Source organism: Zonotrichia albicollis, chromosome 9, assembly GCF_047830755.1.
Source record: "Zonotrichia albicollis isolate bZonAlb1 chromosome 9, bZonAlb1.hap1, whole genome shotgun sequence".
Taxonomy (NCBI): Eukaryota; Metazoa; Chordata; class Aves; order Passeriformes; family Passerellidae; genus Zonotrichia; species Zonotrichia albicollis.
The window spans coordinates 26,061,445-26,084,959 of NC_133827.1; the positions used below are offsets into that span (position 1 = coordinate 26,061,445).

The 23,515-nt window shown below is 40.0% G+C and overlaps 1 protein-coding gene across 3 annotated transcripts in view; it reads left to right on the forward strand.

Annotated features, from left to right (window-relative positions):
• The window catches only part of NYAP2 (neuronal tyrosine-phosphorylated phosphoinositide-3-kinase adaptor 2), a 134,580-nt gene that overhangs the window by 78,644 nt on the left and 32,421 nt on the right, over positions 1-23,515 (forward strand). For all 3 annotated transcript variants that reach the window (XM_005489312.4, XM_014268680.3, XM_005489311.4), the window contains exons 5-6: positions 2,952-4,049; positions 21,452-21,661. In XM_005489312.4, coding sequence (XP_005489369.1) covers positions 2,952-4,049; positions 21,452-21,661 — 1,308 coding nt within the window. The remainder of the gene's footprint in view (positions 1-2,951; positions 4,050-21,451; positions 21,662-23,515) is intronic.

Here is a 23,515-nt window from a genome sequence, read left to right on the forward strand (position 1 = left end):
ATAGCAAATGGAAAGTAAATCACCTTGTCATGTTTTACCCTGTCTGATACAGCAGAACTGGGTCATTTGACCTTTTTGTTGATAATGTCACCAATATATTCTAGGCTAGTGCTACATATCATGCAATGGCAGATGAGGCTCTATGTGTCATTGTGGTACTTAATTTCAACCCATGCAAAAATACAAGACTGGATGGCAGAATGTCAATTGTTTTTCCTTGACATTTCTCATTTCCTCATTTGTAATGTAATAACCTGTGGATGTTGTATATAGGAACTCCAACAGCCAAGGACAGGTTTAGACAGTGTAGTAGAACCTCTTCAGCTGGATAAAAATTGTGAAAATTGAATGAGGGAAGAGGAGAATATGTTTTTTCTAGCAATTTAAAACCACAGTACTTTTGACCACTTTTGACAGGTTTTAGAAAAAATATCAGTTAGCCTTGAATGACCACAGCACAAGAGTAACTCAGCTTTTGATTATTTTGTGATCATTAACATCCATCCTGATAAAGACATCAAAGAGTGGGGTTGTGGCTGTATGACAGAGCCATTCTCAGCATGGCACCTGTGGCACAGAAGATGTAAAAGGCAGCACTGGGAACAGGGATCTGAGGAAGCAGAGGAGCAGGAAATGTTCCTTTCTCAGGTACCCGTTAGTGATGGCAGTGTGATGCACAGGGAACTGAAGACTGTTAGAAGCCTGTGTTTACAAAACACAAAATTTTCAAATGTAGCTGAAGTAGAGTTTGGGTCATGTACAACATGTTCACAAATGATAAGGCAGTTTGTGCCAGTTTCATTGGCTGTCTCTTCATTTTAATGACAGCAATCTGAATAAGATTGCTTTTGACAGAGTTGTAAATCAGATTAGCAGAGGTTGGAGAGAGGACTGAGATCAAGTTTATGCTAGTAGAATATATAAAAACATAATATACAAATAAGACACTAAACAGAAATGAAGTAGTGATTTAGCTGGAAGCAGGTAAGAAAAATCTGCCAGTATTGTCAAATACATCACAAGTAATATTTTCTGCAAAGCCCAAATGATTCTGGTAGCCTACATCTTATTCCCAAAAGTCTAGCCTAATACATTCAAGAAAATTAATTTGGGTTAATTAAAAAGACAAATTTAAAATGCATTAGGATATATCCACATGGTGAAAAAGTATCAAGCTACCAAACACTCTTATCTGTGGTAGCTTTTGCATGTCCCTAGCCTGCTGCAAAGTGGATCACATTAACTGGAACCATCATGAAAGTATAATATGATTTTTTGAGTCTTTTTTGTTCCTTTTAGTTCTGGCAAGATTTCATTTCTTTTTTGCTTTGTTGTACCTTAGTTATGTGTTAAGCTAAAACAAATGCTACTAACAAAGAGTAGTCTCATTACTTTGTACATGTACACATTCACAGCTCCTTATTCCTGAACAAAACTTGTTCATCATCTGCCTTTACTGCTACACCTTGTGGGAATTGAACAGAAGTTATTTAGCAGATCAAAGCATGAGTTTGACAAAGTGATAACACTGAATCCTCCTCTGATAGTGACCAAACCACATTAGTAAGGTGCTTTAATGCAGGTGCTTTAATCCAGCTCTGAGCCAGCATCCTGCAGACTCAAAATTCTGTCTTTGAGCTGGCAGAGCATTGCCTCACTGCTGGCTTTAGGAATGTGTTCATGGCTGTTTCAAAAGGAGAGGTTTCAACTCTGTGAGTGCTGCCTGCCTGGGTTAGCATCGACATTTGCTGGCTTTTTGCTGATGGGTCAGCAGAAGGTGTCTGGAGATTTCTCTGAGCATTGAATTCAAACTGGCAGATATGCAGTAGTGAATTACAAGGAGCAGCAAAATTTGGAAAGGCAGGAAAGCTGCCATTCTAACCTGGCCACTAGTTTAGGTCTCTGTGTGTGTTTGTTTGAACTGGGGAACTTAGCAGTGAGGTATCAATTGCCTTCTAGAAACATAAGCTAGGTTTAGTGTATGTGATAAATTTGTTTCTGAACAAGTTTGTTGAGTCTGCTTAAGATAAAAGCTGACTTCACTTAAACATTTAATGAGGCATTTTATTAACCCTAACATTTAATGAGATGTTTTATTAGCTCTTTATGCAAAGTGAACAAAATGCAGTTTGCATGAGTTTTCTTATTGTTTAATTCATAAAGGATAATTTCCAAGAAACCCTTGACCTCTCATTTCAAATGAATTTCATCACAATGTTTTGATTTATAATTTCAAAGACAAGGTTTTTCTGTAAGTAACCAATGTAGAAAGGATCCAAATCTGTGAGATACTTTGTTATTCCTTGACTTCACAGAAATCTCTTTAAGAGATTGATGACATTCTAACATAATAGAGTCCAGATAAATCACTAGAATTATCCCAACAGCAGATTTTAGTTTGTGTATGAGTATTTTGCTTGTGTGTTAGTACTGAGACAATTGTGGTGCTTTATGCAAGAAGTTACTATGAATAAAAAGGTCTTGATTCATCACTTTGTCACTGCAGAGTTACCTCACTGTCATTCCAGTATGACTGTCCAGGACCTTAAGTGTTCTCTCAGAGTCAAAAGGAGTTCACTTTGATATTTAGCGTTATGTTGTTCGCAACTCTTTGGGTCTTTAAAATCCCACAGTGATATTTGAAAAGAAGAATATTTAAAAATGGAAAGTCCCCTGTCCCAAAGAGTTTGGGAAAGAACAGATGTCTCGGAGGAAGGGAAGTGCTCACTAGTTACTTAATCCTGGAGTGTCAAAGCATTCTGGGGGAAGTCTAGGAGTGTTTTGAGTTGAGTGTTATTTTTATAGTGTTCTATTGATGTAATACCAGAGATAACCAGCAATAAGCTGGTCCCAGGAAATCCATTCCAGAATTATGGCTCTGTAACAGAGACCCTATGGTTGATAAGGTGTGTTACAGCTTCTGATGAGTTTGTGTTCTTTTCTGTTTTCAGTGTCAGCCAAACCAAGACCTCACAGTGATGAGTATACAAAGAAGATTCCACCTCCTAAGCCGAAACGAAATCCAAACACTCAGCTAAGCACATCTTTTGATGAAACTTATATCAAAAAGCATGGCCCTATGAAGGCAACCCTCACTAGGGATGCCTCGCTCTCGCAGGTCAGCAGTCCTGCTCCAGACACAGAGGAAGAGGAGCCTGTTTATATTGAAATGGTTGGGAATATTCTCAGAGACTTCAAAAAAGATGAGGATGACCAAAGCGAAGCTGTCTATGAGGAGATGAAATACCCTATATTTGATGATGTAGGCCAAGACTCAAAATGTCAATGTGAATATGACCATCACACTTGTTCTTCTCAGTGTGCTACTCCCACAGTGCCTGACCTCGATTTCTCCAAGTCTCCAGTGCCATCTACTCCCAAGGGCTTGCTTTGTGACATACCCCCGCCATTTCCAAACCTGCTCTCTCACAGACCTCCACTGCTGGTGTTCCCACCAGCGCCAGTGCAGTGTTCCCCGAATTCTGACGAGTCTCCTCTAACTCCACTAGAGGTCACAAAGCTTCCCGTCCTAGAAAATGTGTCTTACATCAAACAGCAAGCTGGAGCTTCTCCATCTTCACTGCCACCTCACACACCAGGCCATCAAAAACTGGAGAAAGACCAGACAGTATCTCATGGAACTAGCACCCCTGGGCACACCTCCTCACCTCCTCATCCTTCTACCTTATACAGAACGCAGTCTCCACATGGTTATCCTAAAAGTCACTCTGCCTCACCTTCTCCTGTCAGTATGGGTAGGTCTCTTACCCCCTTAAGCCTCAAAAGACCTCCACCTTATGACTCTGTACATTCAGGAAGTCTCTCAAGAAGCTCTCCATCAGTGCCTCATTCTACAGCCAGAAACACATTGCAAGAAGGAGGGAAGATGGTGAGTGTGTCAGTCAGCACCTACGGGTCATCATCTCAGAGCAGCTCCCGCTCTCGGACACCCACCAGTCCTCTGGAGGAGCTAACCAGCCTCTTCACCTCAGGAAGAAGTCTCCTGAGGAAATCCTCCAGTGGCAGAAGATCTAAGGAACCTGCAGAAAGTAAGTCCTTGATGTCATTTTTGCTCATCTTAGTGTAATAATATCTGCTACTCTACTTTTCTAAATCAAATTCTCGCAAAAATTAAATAACTCAGAATTCTGAATTCCTTATGGAAATTTCCTGTAATGAAAAGAAAAATTATTATTGCTTTAGTCTTCATATTCTTATATTTCTAAGGTTTTTAAGTATCCATACTGCTCTTAGAAGTACAATTCATGGCTTGGTCTTGCAAAAAGAGTCAGTTCTCATTAATTTTTCTACAGCTGTAAAGGTTCCATGTGAGTTGGGAATCTTCCACCCTTGCCACATCCTTCCTTTCTTGATGGATGCTAAGCAGCTTGTAGCAAAATAACCAAACAGTAGCTGTTGAGGGCTATTTGCAGAGATCCACTGATTGCCCTTAACTTGACCAGAAATCCTAGAAAATATGATGACAACCAAAGGTACTAGCTTAGCTTTGGTTAAGCCTGTGTTAAAGGTTAAGTCTGATGATATTGGAGGGCTTTTCCAACCTGAATATTCTGTGATTCTGTGTAAACCATTCCTCTCCTTCCATGCTGTGCTGTGGAATATCTCTTTCAGCTGGGCTGGTGGTGTCTGGTTAGAAGGTTGTGCTGTGAATTGATCTGAAAACCATCAAACCTGTAATGCACATAACCTATAAACCCGCACAGGAAGGAATGCACAGAAGGAGGCTGTGCAGGAAAACCTTAAGCCAATATTCACTTGTCATATGCTGTGTCATAAAATCAATGTTCTGTATGCATTCAGGTTTGCACCATGTACACCGTGTACTTCTGAGCTAGTGAAATATGGAAACTCCTTTTGAAATCAACGGGAGTCACATGTGTGAAAGCAGAACCAGGCACCAGTATTTCTGTTGCAAAAATGTTCCTGTTCAGTGGGTGTCCTGCAGTGGAAGGTCGTTCTAACACCTCCTGTTTCAGTGCAAAGCAGACTTGGGATGCTTTCTCCTACACTTCAGTAAAATCTGTTTGTGACTTTGAATTGTTGACACCTGCCTAATGAAAAAGCTGTCTTTGGAGAACAGCTGATCTCATGTTTGTGTAGGTACTATATTACAGCTATTGACAGCTCTATGTATGATAAACTGCACTGGTTTATTCCTGATAAAAGAGTGTTCTGGTTTCCAGGGTACTGTATCACTGTGGAAGAGAAGTGAATACCACACTGTGTTTCAGGTTGTGTTTGTGCCACTCTGTTGTGTCACCCATCACAGTGTGGTCACAGCACTTTGGGACATGATCAGGGTGCTCAGCAGGACAGCCCCTCTGGGTTTCCACGGGCAGAGTTGTCTGCCTCACCTCTGAAGCTGAGTGAGGACATGCCTGTCTGTAAGAATGGAGAAGCTTGGTAGCAATGGGTTAGGCTGGCCTACAGCTCATCCCTCCTGACTCACTGGCTCCACTTCTCCAGCCTCAGTGTTATTCTTATTTATCTCTGTGCACATCAGGAATAACAACTCTGCAATCAGAAGGTGAAGGTGAGAACAGAGTTAGCAAGAGGATACTAGTTGGTGCAGCAGTTTGCTTAATTTGCCTTTAGTATTTTCATGGCCTGTAGTCATTAATCCTGTTTTATGGAAGTCTCAGCTTCATGTTTTAGTAGGGTTTCATTAATTGATTGCAGTAGTAAAACTACAGTAACACCGGATTTGTGTGCTGGATGGAAGCAAGTTTGTATCTAAAAGGCAAGATGATTCTTGTAATTGGGAACAATTATGAAGGATGTGATGTGACATTTATAAATAATTTCAGTGAAATGCTAGGAAGATTTTGGCAGGTAATACCAAACATTATTAAATATACTTCCTTTTCATAAGCGAGCAGAAATCCCCTGTAAATCCCAAGCTACACTAGTTCTACTCAGTGAGGTTTGTATTCTCACCAGTGTAAGCAAGTTTGGAACCTGGAGAAATTCCTGCCGTGAATATTGCAAATCTGGGTAATTTCAGTATGTCTGTGCTGCTGTCTCAAACCTATCTCCAGAATATATTTGCTATATTCTAAAATTCTGCTTGACTGAAATTGAATGCAAAATTTTCAAAAGACTTTTCACTGATAAATTTAAACTAAATCTTGTCCTGCAGATCTGTACCAAGAGCAGCCTTGTTGGCCTCTCAAGGAGCACTCTCTCATTGTTCCTTAGGAAATAGAAATCTGTTCCTTATTGACCACAAATAGTAAGAACAAGAGAGATATGAAATTGAAGCTGTGTTCATTTATTTAAGAAAAACACATTCATGTTATAAATAGACACCAGTGGTGAAAAGACTCTGGAGTACAGCTGTGTTGAGAAAATGAACAGACTGCCCATCTAATCCGATTGTAATTTGTCTGGTATTTACAGTATGACTTAATCCTGTGGGATTACTGCCCTGAGCAAGAATCAGGTTTGTGTTCAGATATTGCAGAGGTAGAAGACACTCTAAGATTTATAAAAAACATATACAGGTCTGGCATTTTATGTCTTTCAATTCTACATTGAAATGATCCACCATAAAGAATCTAAATTGGGAGATTTGAACATGGCATTTGACCAGACTGCCACATTTACAAGTAATGATTTACATGGTGATAGGCAGGGGAGGCTGGGCTACTCATCTGATATGGTAAGGAAACCTTGGTCCTTATTGTCCTGTTTTCTAAAAACCCTTTTGCACGCTTTTAACATTTTAAATATGTATTACAGACTATTATGAAAGTGGGGAGGAAATAAGAAAGAAAAGTAAATTGTAAGGCCAAATCAGAAATTTTTAAAAGAATTGGTTAAGCATTCTGCAAAATAAAAGAGATGGAGACAACCCTACAGAAAACTGAAGAAAGATGTAGAACACAAAAAATGTGAAACAGTGGAAAAGGTAAACATTACTAATTGTCACTGACTGTTCCTTAATCCTTTCTGTGTTAGTGTGGGATAACATGGCAGTGTGCCTTAACACTTGGCAGACCCCTATGAAATACAATGTCAATCCTAGAGGTTAGAGGAAAACTATTTAAAGGGTACCAGCACTTGGGCTGCTGCACTGTGCCCTTATCTGAAGCAGCTGGAAGGTGTTGAAGGACAGCCACTCAATCCAGCTGTGTGGAACCACACAGTCCCTTCATTGTCACTGTGCACCCTGAGTGTCTGTGTCACCTGTGTCCTTCAGTAAGGAGGGATTTATGGAGAGAGAGGAAGGGAATGCTCTGAAGCTTTTCTGGAGCTGTATTTGCTGCTTCTGTCATTTCTGCACCACAGAAACAGTCTGTACTCCATGAGGAACTAGCACTGGAGTCATGTGCCTAAAAGCATCCCCACATCCTACAGAGCAGGGCAGAGGCTGCTGTGCTTCTGCACTGGCTTTCAGGCTGTGTGTGGCTCCAAGGCTTTCTTTGTGAGATGGTCCTGTAAATCCTTGTCCGGACTAGCCTTTCTTTCTCTATATTGATTGTTTCCATTTGTTAAGGCTTCTGTTTCCTCATAGTTTCCTGGGAGCTTTGTGCCAGGTTGGAGTGGTTATTGCAAACATTCACCCTATGAACTGCACAGGAGAGCAGTGACCTCAGCTGTGTGCTCTGGGTCTGGATGAGCACGAGGTGTGAGATCAGAGCAAGTGATGCAGCTCAGTTTTTTGTTTTGCTAAGCTGCTCTGCAGGGCTTCAGAGCAGCTTTGGTGTTTGCCCGCGTGGAGTTTCACTCTTCAGCTTCTAGTCACATAAAGGGAGGAAATTCGTGAACGTGCTACTTTGAAAAATCAGTTATAGTGATTGAAAATTGGGGTAATTATTAACATTTCCTCTTCCTGGCTGGTACTGAATTAAGAATCTAAACATATCAAATAGTGTGAGGAGAGGAGGGAGTCTGAAGTAGCTTGGTTGTTGAAAATGAGTTTAGGCTGACTTCAGGCAGCTGAGACTTAGAGTAGAATATTTTTTTTTTTTAAGCTGCTACTTTCCAGGAAGCTAGAAATCCCAGAGAAGTATTGGATGTCCCATCCCTGGAAGTGTCCAAGGCCAGATTGGATGGGGCCCTGAGCAATGTAATCTAGTGAATGGCATTGCTGCCTGTAGCAGGGAGGTTGAAACTAGAAGATTTTTAAGGTCTCATAAATCCAGGTAATTCTGTGTTTCTCAGCCAGCTTTGGGTTCCTTGTTAGATAGAGCAGTGTGATGGAGAACAGAGTTTGGGAGATGCATCAAGTGAAAATTCATCCCACATGGGCCCATTTAACCTCTATCTTCATACATTAAGTCTGGAATGAGGGGCACAGGGCAGGATTTCAGTTGATGTATTTCTAACAGAGTTAGGATGAGAAACACTGGCCAAAGCAGGGTGGGATTGGGATGGCATTGTGTGCATGCCTTATCATTTGTATACCTGCTCAGCCTCTGTTGTCCTGAAGAGGAAAACCTTGCCTGCAAGATGAGGCTGGCCATAAAAACCATTGTAGATACTTCATTACATCCATTGCTCAACTACTGCACAGCTGCACTGCTACACTACTTTTAGCATTAGAGACTATTTGAATGCCTACCTCATTTCTAACCTCTAGGTTAATATTTTTCCATACTTTATCCAAAGGGATAACAGCCTAATTCTGTGTTCTTTTTTCTCCAATGTAGCAATTGATTCCATGCAGTATGAATGCTATATTCAGTCTAACGAGACAGCTACAGCTTTTCAGCTATTCCTGAACCTTTGAGCCAGAGGTGTACTCATTTCTCCATCACTGAAGAAGCATCCATTTCCATAATAGTAAGATTTTGTAATCTGATGAGCCATGATATGTGTGGGATTAAATGAGGTGATCAAAACAGTCACTTCTCATTTGACAGTCCTGAAAGTAGGTCTGAAAGCAAACACTTCATGGGAAAGTGCCAGAGGAAAAGGCAAAGAGAACACCAGCTTTGAAGAGAATGACATTTGACCACCTCTGGAAGGGTATGACCTTACTTCAGTTAATTCCATTTAGTTAAACCCCAAGAGGCCTACCTTGCTACATCTATTCCAACATACCAAGATATCAGCAAGCCAAGGAGTTGCAGCATCAGAACCACTTTCTGCAGGTGCTCCTTGTGAGTGCATATTTGGGGCAGAACACCTGCACCCACAAAGGTGATGATCTGCCAGGGTCACCTAGGGGAGCTCTGTCTTCCCCTGAGGGACAGGTCTGTTGGGGGCTGTGCCAGGCTGTGGGACAGCACTGAAAATGCCTGAAGTGTGCACATGGGGATGACCAGATATGGTCAGCATCCTTCAGGAACCATATTCTGGATCAAATTCATACTCAAATATTCATACCCAAATTTCTGGGGTAAAACAAGATTCACTTCGCAGTTCAGTGGTCTTGAGTGCTGCTTCAGCTGTGCCTGCTGTTGTGCTTCCACAGTAGTCCTGAGATCCCCAGCAAAGGAAGGTGTGCCCTGGACTAAGTATTTTGGGCTTGATCAGCTAATCCAGCCAGCTGGAGAGTCTTGTTGAAGATCACATGTGTTCCCCAATTAGCAATCACAGACAATAATTGGAAAGAAAAATCATGACGTGTCAGTAAGGTCTTTCAGCTAAGCCCACAAAAGGCAGGAAAACATCATTTCACCTGGGCTTGTTTAGTCTAAAGAGGAAGCAGTGAGCTGCAAAGCAAAGGTGCAAAGGGGAAATGTGTGGAGGCACCCATGGCAGCCCTGAGGCACCTTGCACATCCCAGCATGGTAATTCCATGCCACAGCTCCACCATCACTGCCCCATTTTGCATTGCAGGACAGTGATTCCATTCTTCCTCAGCACCAAGGGTAATGTCAAGTTTAAGAACTTGTTTCTAATGGATAAATCAATGGACACCCATTCCTTGATTGAAATACATGCGGTGTGTTTACTGTCTTGCTGCTCTAACACAAAAGTGAGTATGGCCATTTTAAGGGCATTTAATCATCCAAGTCACTGATGGTGGGATGTTCCTCCATGCTTAGGATGAAGGAATGTCTTTGGTAGATGCAGTTATTAAAACAGAAAACAAATATTTTGAGACAATATGCAATACTTTTGCTAATTGGTACCATGGCATTGTCTCATCTTCTAATTCAGCAATTTAGGCTCATCAGGAAATCAGGCCCTCCCGGGATTCTGAGGGCATGCAGAAGCATTCAAGAAGACACAATTTCATAAATAATTGCTCAGGTTTTTCTGGAAACAGCTGCTGTCTCTGATTGATGTATACAGATTTATTTATTCCTTCTCTTTATATTACCTGACTGCTTGATAAAATTTATTTTTCTGATGAAGAAATAAACTTGTAAGGGGTGAAAAAGAGATGAAGTAATTCTCTCTCTGTTATATTTCAAGTAAAAGATTGTTCCAGGTAAAGAAATTAAAAACACTTTTGCTTTAGGTTTAACGTACAGTAAGATGCGAGATGTCTGAAAGTTGTCAAAAATAGAGGGTGAAAAATGCCTTGAATTCACTTACTGGCACCCAGTTCACTATATTGTAAATAAGCAGAGGAACACGTGCTGCACTTAAGGATGTGGATAATGATAATAGGTTCTCAGTTTTAAGTGCCATTGATTTTCCCCACTCCCCTGAATGGAGCTTTCTAAGCCAGAGAAATATCTTGACCTTTAGACCAAATCCTCAGCACTTATAAATCACTGCTTTTTATTTGAAATCGGGAGAGGTACTCCAGTTTATACCATCTGTGTCTCTGGCTTCAAGAAAATAAATGTGTCCTTTGTGACTAGAACAGCTTGTATTCAAAATGGTGCAGTGATACAGCAGGACGCTGAATTGGAGCATTTATTGCCTTTCTGTTTCAAGCAGGACCACACAATTTATGACCAACTTATGGGTGCTCAATCTTAATTGCAAGAAATGCTTAATCTGGTGATGTTTTCCATAAGCATATATTGGCTTCAACAAAACTGCTAAATACATTTTCTTAAAATTTCCTACTGCAGTTTTTTCAGGGGATGGTGTGTCAGTGCAGGGTATCAGGTCCTATTGTGAAAGAACTAAGGAAAAAAAAAGGGAGGATAGGAACGGAAGTGCTTTGATTTAATCGAATGGTGCAGGGTTATTTATGTTTCCTCCACTCAGGAAGTTGGCTCAGACACATCGGATGGGCTGCCAGTGCCAGTGCCAGTGGCCTGAGAGCACGAGCTGCCAGCTATTTCAGAACTCCTTTTTACAACCAAACACTGGGCCTGGAAATCAATCTTTTTCTGAACTAAGAGTCAGATTTTCTTTGCATTAGGATTCAAGTGCATTTTTGGTTGTTAAGTCCTAAAAGTAAAACTAGAGATTATTAGTAGGAAGGTGTGTGTATAGTGTAAAGCACAGTGTTCATAAAGCACTTTGAACCCTATTTGACATTTTCCACAGGCAAATGTATAGAGATAGTTACAAAAAAAAAAAAAATTACAGGGAAAGAGATTGCAGTGTTGTTTAGGAAAAGTAATCAAAACCACCCAAACCACACCACCGTCAACAAACCAAAGGCTGTCAACTTTAGGATGGTGAAATCCTGTACAAGTTTCAAAGAGCAGATCATAACACTTTCCTCAAAATTAATCCCAAGAGAAAAAAAAACCAGTTTTGCAAACAAAACTTGCATTATTTTTTCTTCATTAACTGGAATATCTGCATCATAGCTAGAGGAGCTGCTTGAGGTCACTGTTAAATTAAATACTCTTGCACACCAGCATATTATCTGAAAACTGATTCAATGGTTTCTTGAGCTGCTGTTATTGCATCTTTACAAGGGAAAAGGTTTAATTAAATGCCTTATCTGTTCTTACAGTGACACAGCTGTAGAACTTCTGTGATTTAAGAGAAGATGGTGGGAACTTTGTGGGGAGTAAAATCTGATATCTCTGACTGTTATTTCTCCTCTCTATATTTCTTAAAATTATTTTACCTTACTAAACTGTGTAACAAACACTGGCAATATCTGGGCCTGAGTGGTTTTATATCCATTTTAAAAGGACACACGTTTTTGGCACGACTGATTTGGTTCCTGCTTGAAAAAGTTCATTTTTTAAACCCCATCCTTAAAGACCCAATCCAAAGGTCCCTGAAGATCTACTTCAGGGGATCCCATTATAAATTATGACAAGAGAGTCTTCTCTTTGTCCCAGGGTGCTGTTCCGTGCAAGACCAGTCTGTACTTTGGCTTCTAGAATATTGCAGTGAATAATATAAACATTGAGTAGTGAATGAACATGTTATGTTGCACATTTTTGTCAGTGTACTGTCTAATCTACCCATAGAATCACTGAGATTGGGAAAGACCTTCAAGATGGGGTCCAACCTGTGACCAACCACCACCTTGCTAAACAAACCATATACTGTCATTTCCTGAGCCCTTCCAGGGATGGTGACTCCCTCACTTCTCTGGGCAGTCTGTTCCAATGCTTGACAACTCTCTCAATGAAAAAGTTCTTCCTGATGTCCACCCAAAGTTCCCCTGGTCCCGTTTGAGGCCATTTCCTCATTTACTTTCTGCCCGGGAGAAGAGATAATATTCTGATAAAGGGTCTTGGGCTCTTAATGAGGAGAGGTAGATATGCTTCCCCTGAAATTTTCTCTCAACCTTCCAAGACTATCAGTAATAAGAAAAATGTAAGTGTTAGAAATGGTTTTATTTAGGTTATACATGTAAGTGATTCAAATATCAAAGGATGAAATTGCTGGGGTGTACAAACATGCTGGGTATAGATAAGGTGAAAAGTACAGGAACACTGAGGAAATAATTGTGAGGATAATCGTGCATATTAAAGAATCAGGTTCCTTTACATTCAATTTGGTGTGAAGGTTCACGTTCCTTTCACTCTTTTGAATAGAATTATCCATTCCTAATAATTATTTTATTGTTAAAACAGTAACATGCAATTAGCGCTTTATCTGGCATTGAAGAATGAGTAAGGAGAACCATTGTTCTTGTAACTACTCATCTGAAAGAGAGAAGCTGTGTGTTTAATTTTACTGAAGATGGCAATTACTTTATTTTTGTGTGTGAATTTGAATTCATGACTCAAAAAGTACCTTCTTCCAGGAAATCTGTAGCTAGTTTACCGCTCCAGCAATGTCTGTATGATTTGTGTGTAGTTTGCATGTGCTGTAACACAGACACAGCATTGTGCCAGCCACAGTAGCTGCTCTGCACGCTTGTGAAGGCAATAATTGTGAAGCCTTGCAAGCACAGACATCAGCCAGAGCTGTTACAAGACCATCTGCAATTCTACTTATTTCCTCAATATCGGAAGTCTGTGCTGGCATGGCTCCACAGTTGCTTTTCTAGCAAGAATAAAACCAGTTCACAAAATCAAACCTCTAATTAGAAAGTGGGGAGGGCCTAAAATAATTAATTCTGATAAAATACATAGAAAGCCAGAATGACACAAAGGTTTCATTCTGAAACTGAGAGGAATCTTAAGCATTTACTTGCAGAGCAAAAATTTCGTGGGATCCTGACATAGAGCTAGGCACAGAAGCTGCACAGCAACATTAGGTGCTTGTGCCTGGCTCTGTAAGAGAGAGCAAAATTCAGATGAGGTCAGTGTTCAGGAAGTGTCAAGATCCTCTCTTATAGGTAACATAATAGATGAAAGGAGAGCTCTGCAATTGGCATGTCTGCTCTAATAATGAAAGGCAAATTTTTAAATTCATCAATGAAGAAAATAAAGAGAAATGCATTAATGAAAATATTTTTCATACAGCTAGTTAAACCCTAGACAAAATAGCCAGAAAACAATTCATTTTCACTTCAACTTTGAAATTGATATTTTTATGTGCACATACAAAAGGGAAGGTTTCTGTCTCCAGTTTCCACAATCTATATCCTTTACTATATCTTCATTTTCTGACTAACATTTACTACTGAACCTGGATAAAAACATACTCTTTAGAAGAAATTAAAGTGTTCAGAAAATGGAAAAACCTTACATTCAAACTCCTGAAAGAGTTCAAAGGCTGTTTTTCAGCAGAAAAGTTGACAGAAGAGTGTTGACAAGTTTAATATAGTCAGGACTTCCATGAAAGATTGATGTTTTTGAAGTGAAGCTTTGAAACATAAGGTCATGAACTTTCTACAAAACATTTTTCTTGACATGTCTCTATACTTCAGCTCTTTTGGCTCACTCTTGCCTTATGATTTCTTGCCATACTGTGTTGGGTTGTGTGCAGGACCCATCAAACCATTGTGTCCTCATTCAAAGATCAAGGGTGTATTTCAATAACCTGAATAACGGAATGAGTGAGAGGGGAAATGAATGGGGCTGAGAAGGAAAGCCTTTAAGTGAGAGTGGGCACCATTCTTTCAAATCAAGTGCCAGGTAACTGTTGGGCCACCTTTACAGAGACTGATTTTCACAGTTTCATTACAGGTTTCATTAACAGAGTTTTCTTTGATCATTATGGAGTTTAGGGTGGGCATGGCAGTCTGTGCTTATGTGCAATGTGTGTTGCTAATTAGCCCAAGGCTCATGGCAGTGAAACCAAAGTTTCACAAGCCTGCCACACTCAGACTCTTCAGGCTCCTTCCTTCTCCTACTTAAATCCTACCTGCTGCAAACAGTCATAGACCTTGTTCATACCCACCTGTGGGTATGAAATGTTTGTGCACACATTTAGTTTTTTAATTGAAAGCACAGCCTGGATTATCAGCAGATCTGGGTGCACAAACTTTGTAAGAGAATTGTTTGCAGCTCCCCATAATCAGCTATTCCATACATTCATATGAATCAGCTAATAACTGCTGCAAGGAAAACCCTTGCTCTGTTGAAGGCAATAACAGAATTCCCTTTGACTTGTTGTAATTAGGTTTTTTGCCCAAGACCAGAAGACCTTTTGTACCAGAAGACAAAGGCTTCTGTTAAGGTTTTCCTAGGTCCATGTCAGCAATTTCCAGCATTTGAAGGTCAGAAAGGAAAATTATAAAAAAGATTAGAGCAGTGATTGTCTCATAATTAAGTGCTGTGCCTAATTATGTAATTGTGACTAGTGTGAATTAAGTAGAAAACTTGTTAATAGACTGCTATTTGATGTGATGTTGAGTCCCAGGACACTGCTTTTATTTGCTTTAGTAGCACATCTGTACAGTGCATATCTTCCAGATGTGGCCTCTTTGGTCAGATGATGGAGCTGTGATATGATTTGCAGCAGAACAGGCACAATTAAAAGATCAAGCACAGAGTGAATAATTAGAAATAATGATGGCCTTGTTTGAAACAGGTGATTGCCATCACTTCTGTAATAAATGCCAAAATATTATCATCTTGGATCAGTCATAGAATTACAGAATTAAAGGTGGAAGAGACCTCTAAGAGAGTTACAACTGTCAGCCCAGCACCACCACCATATTCAACATTAAATCATGTCCTCAAGTGCCATATCCTCACATTTTTTGAACACTTCTAGGGATAAAAAAATGTCTCTCCTTATTTAATAGTAAAACATTTCCTTTATCTCAATCAATATATGAGAGGATTTTTCCTCAAACTATATGACATCAAATAATGTTGAATGTGTCTTATAATGGTGAATTTTTTAAAATTTGTCTTTAAAGGGACTAATGCCAACAGCTGAAGTTTATTGGAACTTAAAGAATTCCATTCTATTTTTTCAACCAGATTATAAATTCCATAATTTTCATTGAATATTTTTATTCTGAAGCCTTGATTGATAAATCTATGCTATAAATGTTTTTCTATAAATCTATCCCTTCTTTCATTAGTCTTCAGTTAATTGTACTGTTACTCTTTCTTTTCCTGTCTTGTTTTCCTAAGCAGGATTGCACACTTAGCAGGTTTGGGACAGCCACAGAAAATCAACTAAATGCATTTTCCTCATCAATCCCTCTTCCCCTCCCTTGGCTGTCTGTAGCAGACCACTGTGATCTTCCCTGGATTTCACCACATTATAAAAAAGAAAAAAGCCCTACGCTGTTCACAGAAACATGCTCCATGAACACTAAGAAGAAGTTCAGCCATGTCTTCCCTAAATGTTAGATGTTTTGTGAGAATTTCAGGCTTTCTATTGATTTTGCATGGAACTAGGTCAGAGCTGCTTTTAATTGAACAAGCTGGGTGCTGCAACTCTCACTTAACAGTAAAAAGGGGTATTAAAAATTGATATGCAAAGCAAACTAATGCTTAATTAGCAAGTGGATGAAGTCAGAATTGACGAACCACTATACTTAATAAAGATGAGGATATGGATTTCATTGACAGTATAATATGCTCTTTCTTTTTTTTTTAATGGTTGAAACACTAAGCATTATCCATGTTTCTTGCATGTGGTATTAATAGCTGGTTATTTTTCTTTGGGAGAGGTTGGGATAAATTTACACCTGTGCAGATCAGACAAAGCACTGGACATCAGGAAATCCATTAAAGGGCAGCTCTAATTTTTAAATGTGCAGTAAAGGTAAATAAAAAGCCCTGGTGTGCAGACAGAAGAAACTCTGGGGCTCTCTGGAAGGCCCAGTATTGCTGTACGTGCAGTGCCTGTGGAAGGGGTCACTGAGGCACAGGCTGCCCTGGTGCCAGCAGTGGCAGGAGGGACACCATGCCTGGCCATGTCTCACTGACCCTCACACAGGTGCTGGCTGCAGTCTCATCCTGCATCTGCCCCCTCCAGCTGTGCCCTTGGGGTGCTCTGTGCTGCTGCTCCCTCAGCCAGGGCCATGCCTGCGCTGTGGCCAGACAAGGTGAGCGCTGATCTGTCGAGGCTGGAGGAGATCAGGAGCTCTGGCTCACATCTAAACCCCATCCTGAACGACTTTGTTTGCACCTGCATGTGACTGCTGAATTTTAGACCATTTGCTCCCCCAGTATGTGAGTTCTGCCTAGATATATTATTTATTTAGGTTTATAACAAACACAAAGGATAAAAAGGAATAAATTAATAATGTATGGATTAGCTTATACATTTCAGCTCACAGCTGAGAGAGATGGCAGAGAGCAATCCTCATTTTAAGTTCCTTAAGACAATGGCTTTTCTTTCTTCCCCCAAACCCCAAGCAGTAATAAAGGTTCTGCCATTTACCACTTAGCATTGCACTAAGAAGCCACCTGGACCTGAAATTAATTTGTGTTTAAGAACAGAGCGGAAGACTGGCCACAGAGTCATACTTATTTGAATGATAGCTTTTTTATTAAGATGTTTTCTGTAGCCATAATTTCAGTTTTCTTAGATCCAAGTTACAACTGACTCTGTTTCTCACTTCCTGTAGCATTTCCAAGTTTTCTTGTACCACAGCTCACATGCCAGCCTTACCTAGCCCACAGCTATTAGGGCACCTTTCCTAAAGGGGAGATTGTACATACCAATTATCTGTAAAATATATAGTTTATAGGAGATTTTAAGCATGTCATACTTTAAATGGAAAAGTCTGAGATTCAGGTGAAATAAATACAAAAATGCATATCTTTACATATTGAAATACCATGACAGCTGAAAGTGCTTGAAACATTTGAGTGCCTTTATGGCAGTTTAACCAACTGTGTCCATAAATATTTAAAGCAGTGAATTATTTCTTGAAATTTACATTTTTACATACCACTTTGGTGGAAGAATTATTGAACAATAAAGATGCTTCCCATAATAATTTCAGCTTTTCAAAAAGCAGCACTTGACTGCAAAAGGATTTTCTGGTGGTCACCATATGACTCAGTGAGCTCCCAGCATAATACTGAGCTTTGGTATTTCCCACCATTCAGGTTTTATCAGCACAAGATAACCTAGATCCAACCTATGTTTCTGCACTTCCCAAATAAAAAAAATTAAAAAGAGCTGCGCAGCAGCTGCTGTTACCTTTCAGCTGTGTCTCTGTACACACAGATAAATCTGACTGGTAAGAGTTCCTGTTTTCAGGATGGGATCAATAGGGATAAAGTGGCCATTTAAGTCCTGCTGTAGCTATTATAAAGGGTTACTCTGTGTAAAATGTCCTGGTTTGCTTTTCAGGGGATGATAAGATCCCCACCCCACAGGTAACTGCAGGTGTGTTCTGCCCTCTGCCAGTGCCTTGTGCCAGGCTGCAGGAGCCAAAGCATGGAGCAGGGAATGTGCTCCTGTGAGACACAATCATTTGTGCCACTTGGCTTGCTCTGTGGAGCTACATTTGCAGCAAGGAGTAGGTGACAAGATAAAAAACATCCAAGTGGCTGGCACAGTCAACAAATGGGCCAGGGATGGGCTGAGAGCTGGCAGGGGAGCATTCTGCATTTCTGGAGCTGTCCTGGGCACATTGGAACTGAAGTGCTCTTTTAATTGTCCAAGAAGTAGCACAGTGATTTTTAAATTTATTTTAATTGAGTTTGAGTATGATTCCCATTGACATGTATTAAAGAAACTGAAATTATTCTAAACTTCTCCCCAAAATATTTGAGTAAAAGTGAGGCCATAATTTCCTTTTTCATTTTTTTTTTTCTGTGTTTGCAAGTGACCTGGAAAGTAATATTACAGAAAACTACAGAAAACACTGGCATGTTGTTTTCTGTCTGTGTATCATTGTTACTGATAAGGATCACCAAATAATAATGACTCAGGCCCTGTGATGGGCTACATGACATTATAATCTGTTTCAATCTGCTTTTCATTTTTAGGATATATTACTTTTCAGATAAACTGTGAACTGAAAATCCCTAAGAAAGGATAGTGGAATGTAAATTTACAAAGTCTAGACAGCCAGCTGAAAACTGATTTTCTACACCTTATAAAAATTAGACTATAAACCAAATCTTTATTTAGTCTGAATAGTTCCATAGTTTCCAGCTGGTTGCAAAAGCTGTGCTTTAATTCAGCTGACAGTAAAAACTAAGAATGCACAGATCTTTTTTATCAGGCTACAAGTACAAATGTTTCTCTGTTAAGTAAACTGAAGTAGATAAATCCTTAGCTACACACTCTTAGCATTTCCACTGTGACAAGGGCTGACTGCATGTGTGTGAAATTTCAGGGGGAGATGCTCAAGTAGTGTCAATGAGGCACACACAGAGAAGGTTCTCACTAAGGTAGTCACAGCATTTCCAGGAGCAGCTGGATGACATAGTAAATCAACTCTATTGAATGATGCATTAATTTGGTAGGGCACTTGGAGGGCCCAATTCTTACTTTATAAAAACATATTCTAGTCTTCTGGCTTTCTCTTCATTTTACTGTGAAGAATAAACTACAATCTAGGCACAATCCTGTACTAGTGGGAAAGAGGATTGTGTGCATTTCCAAAGAATTTTGAAACTTGTTTTTATCATTCCTTTTCCCGAATAAGTAGTATCTTAAAGAAGTGAATGTTATTGGTGCGAAGAAAAAAAATCACATATGATTGCATGCATCTGTTATGTGAGAAAACACATCAGTATTTTTGATAGCTCGATGCTGTCAACTGAAACAGTTCTAATCCTGGTAATAATTTGGGCTCTCCCTCTCTTTGCACAGCTCTTTGTATTAGCAGGTCTCTCTGTGCAGTGCCAGACAGATCTGTGTCACAGACACCTCCTCGCAAAGGTCCCTGAAAGGCAGATGTCATGTTACAATGATATAGACTGTTATTTAACCTTGTACCCCACTGGGGTTACCAACTGGGAAAAACAAACACTGGATTTTCACTGCAGTGTCTTTTTGCATAGACTAAAGCAGGTAGATGACTTAAAAGTTAATGGAAGAAGTTTGAGTTTTGAAGGTCTTTGTCACATGAATTTTACAGAATCCATAAATTTTACAGTTCACCCCAGCCCGGGGTTGTTTAATCATTTTTTCATGCAGTGTTACTACTTGCAGGCTGTGGTAAGATATCTTCAGTATTTTTAATTTTACTATTAACCGATTGTAATTAACAAAATACACTAATGAGTACATCTTGCACCACATATCCAGTTAGATATTTTTACATGTCTTCTGCATGACGTTTCATTGAGGAAACCCCAGGCTGGCTGGGTTGTTGCTCATTAAGGTCATCTGCACACTGGAATGTCAAAGAACCCAAAACAAGGAGAGATTTTGTCACTGTTATGCATAGGAGGGGTCTCTGCCCATCACAGCTGTCTAGCAGTGCATCTTCCCCTGTGTGCTGTACCACAGGTAACAGTCTGTGGGGCATTGAGCCACAGGAAAATCAAAGTGCTTTGAATGTGATCCTTTTCTGGGACTGTATCATCTGAGTGGTTGAACAGTCCCAGTTCCTGGCCATGGGGGGGACTTGGAGAGGAAGGGGCAGCTCAGAGTATAAATCCTGTGCTGCCATTCAGCACAGCCTCTCAGGGAACTGCTGGCATCTTCTGCCTCTCAATGGCTCCTGGCGTTTTCTCTTGGCTTGGCTCCCTCAAATCTTCCAAATGCCCTTGAAGCCACTAAAAGTTTTTGACATAGAGTTCAAGGGAAGATTGTTATCTCTGTCAAATATGGATTCCAAGACTGTAGATACATACAGAAATTAAAGTACATCAGGGGGTGGATTAATAAATCTCTGTGACTAGAACTGGTGTAAGAATCTCTTTTGGTTTGAGATCTAAAATTCCAAACTGATCTTTTTTTTCAAAATGAGGTGAACAGCAGCTTTGAATAACTGAGTAGAACAGTAATTAGCTCCTACAACTAAAGAGCAATCTAATGTTTCTTCTGTATCTAGTTTCCCATGGGAATTTTTCATAGCTACAGATGGGAAAGAGCAGGAATTAATTCTTTCTCCATGCATTGCTCAACCTGCAAGACAAGAAATTGGAGTCTTGAGAAAAGAACAGAAAATCACCGGCGATGAAGAAAGCAGATATCACTGCGTCACTTGAAAAAGTCATTCAACTGTGTTTAGAATTGCTCCTCTTTTCATTGACTTGTGGTGTTTCAAACAGAAAGTAATTTTCTGGCTCCAAGGCTTTTCCAACCAACTACAATTTCATTCTATAGGTTATGGTGCTGGGCACACCCAAAATGGATTTGTGCTGTTTTGTTTTGTGGATTGTGTGCTTTTATTAGAGCTTATGAGAAGTACAGATATGTTGCTTGCACAATATCGCCTTAGGAGAGAGCTTCCTTAGAAAGTGCCTGAAGAAGAACTTGTTCCTAATGAAATGACAGCTGAAAAGATTTCAAATATTTGTATAAATTTTTAATAAACCACAATTTGGTAGGGAACCATTTTCCAAATTATTTTCCTGGCATATGAAAGTTGTAACAGAAATGTTACATTTTATCCATCTGCTTCATGGTGTGTGCTTTTAAATAATTAAAAAGTGTACTGAAATCTATGTAAACTACAGGGTTTTGGCCTAGATGGTAAAACCATGCTATAAACTGCCCTTAAAGGATTTATCATTGATATATATGGGGTATTTTGCAAAAGATTATTGCATGATGTGGATGATTAGCAGTTACTCTATAATGAAATGTGCATTTATGTATTTTGTAGAACCACTAGATGAGCTGAAGATCAGAAGCCACAGCACTGAACCACTACCAAAGCTGGAAAACAAAGAGAGAGGACATCATGGGACAGCTTCCTGCAGGGAGCCAGGGAAAGCTCAGGAATGGGATGGAACACCAGGCCCCCCCATGGTGTCCAGCAGGCTGGGGAGATCCTCTGTCAGCCCAACCATGCTGGCTGGGGGCAACAGTTCAGGTACGTCAAGCACGGCACAGGGAGATCTCATCAATCTCCTTGTGAGCTGAAGAGTCTCTAAAGATACACTGATGTAGTAAGCATCCAGATTCTTTAGATTTCCAAATATCTTCTAGATTTGGCCCTGCCCATTGAGTGCTACACTAAAAAGGCTTGTGCTGTGCTTCTGCTGGACCAGCTGGGATGGTGGCATGGAATAGCAGCACCTAAGCATGTTAGCCATCTACTTTAAAAGAAGTAAAGGATTTTACCTGACATTGAAAAGGCAAAGGCACTCCTAGGATGGCACCTCAGGAAGTTCATAAGTTCATGCATCACATGAAGTAACAAAAATACACTTTGCAAAAGCAAGGCTGTCTTACTGAGGGGCACAGTGACAGGACACAGGCAGCCTTTGTTTTCTGCTTGTACATAAATTTCTAGAAAAGTGACTATGGATTTCAGAAGTCTCAGATAAACACCTATTCATTTTATTATTCAAAAACATTAACACATTAAATAGTAAATTGCCATAAACCATGGCATTATAATGCAGCCTTCTTTACAAATTGACCAAGACAAATGGAACTGATAAATGAATAGACATCTATAAAGAGATATTTATGGCCCTTGCACCAGTACTGTATTGGTGCTTTTGAGATTTGACAGCTCTCATAAAAGAGTAACTTCATTGCTTCTTAGTTGGACTGTGAGAAATATCCCCTTTAAGGACAGCTGGCATGTCTAGTGCTGACGCCTCATGGTCAGTGTTCAGTAAGTATAAGAGCAGGAATGAGCTGCTCAGACAAGAAATCATTCTTGCCTGAGAGATCTGCTGGGCAGTGAGTGGCAGCAAGGAGTGTTTACACTGCTGAGTGAGCAAAGATGCTCACAGCTCACCCAGAACATCGCTTCCCTGGGTGATAATGGGACTCACATTGTCCCTGACTTGCTGAAAATGACACCTGAAACTCAGTGTATAAGTTGAAGAGTCTTTGCTGATATGAAATGTCATTTGCAGCAATCATGTAGTCCAGCTTTGCTTGCTACAGACCCCCCAAACAGTCCTTCCTGGTGCAGTGAAAGTGACTTTTCTGCAAAAACTTATGATTCTAGCACAGGTCTTTTTTGTGCTACTGCCATTTCCTTACTTGTCTCTTCTTACAAAGCTTCCTGGAAGGTGGGAATTTTCCAGATAAGTTCATAGCTTTTGGTAAAAATTCTGTTCCCAGTGTCTTAGACCATCATCTGTGCTAATGCAGGTTAAAGGATGGGTTTAAGCGACCACATCAAAGTACTGGGACATATGAAAATTAGACCAAAGATGTGTACCAACCTTTTCAGTTCTGCAAGATGACACTATGGACCAGAGTAGTAAAGAAGTTAAAACTGAAGAGTAAGCTCTTAGCAAAATATAACACTGCTGTCCAACATTTCTGCAGCAGTTTTATTTTAAAGAGTTGGCTTATCTCCAAAAGCAGACAAAACATGTTGGCCTCAGTCTCCATTTGGCATCAGCAAACTGTAATAGTTGTTGAATCATGCCTTGATTTAGTTAACTATGACTTTGTCTTACACGGCTAGGACTGTCAAAGGAAAATTTTATTTTCTTGGCCGAATTTTGATTCCTTTCAATGATTAAAATATGAGAGCTGATTATAACTTTTCTTTCCCTGTAGATTTATGATATTTCATTTGATGAATATTGCCTCTCATCTGCCCTGAATATTTTTTCCCCCGTGTCTCTTGCTGTTCCCTGAGCAACACGTTTTACCTTTGCTTTGTTGCTTGGTGGGGCACTGCATTGAGAATGCTGTACACAGCTCTCCTCAATGAACTTGTACATGAACTGTAACAGCTCATTCTCTGCAATTA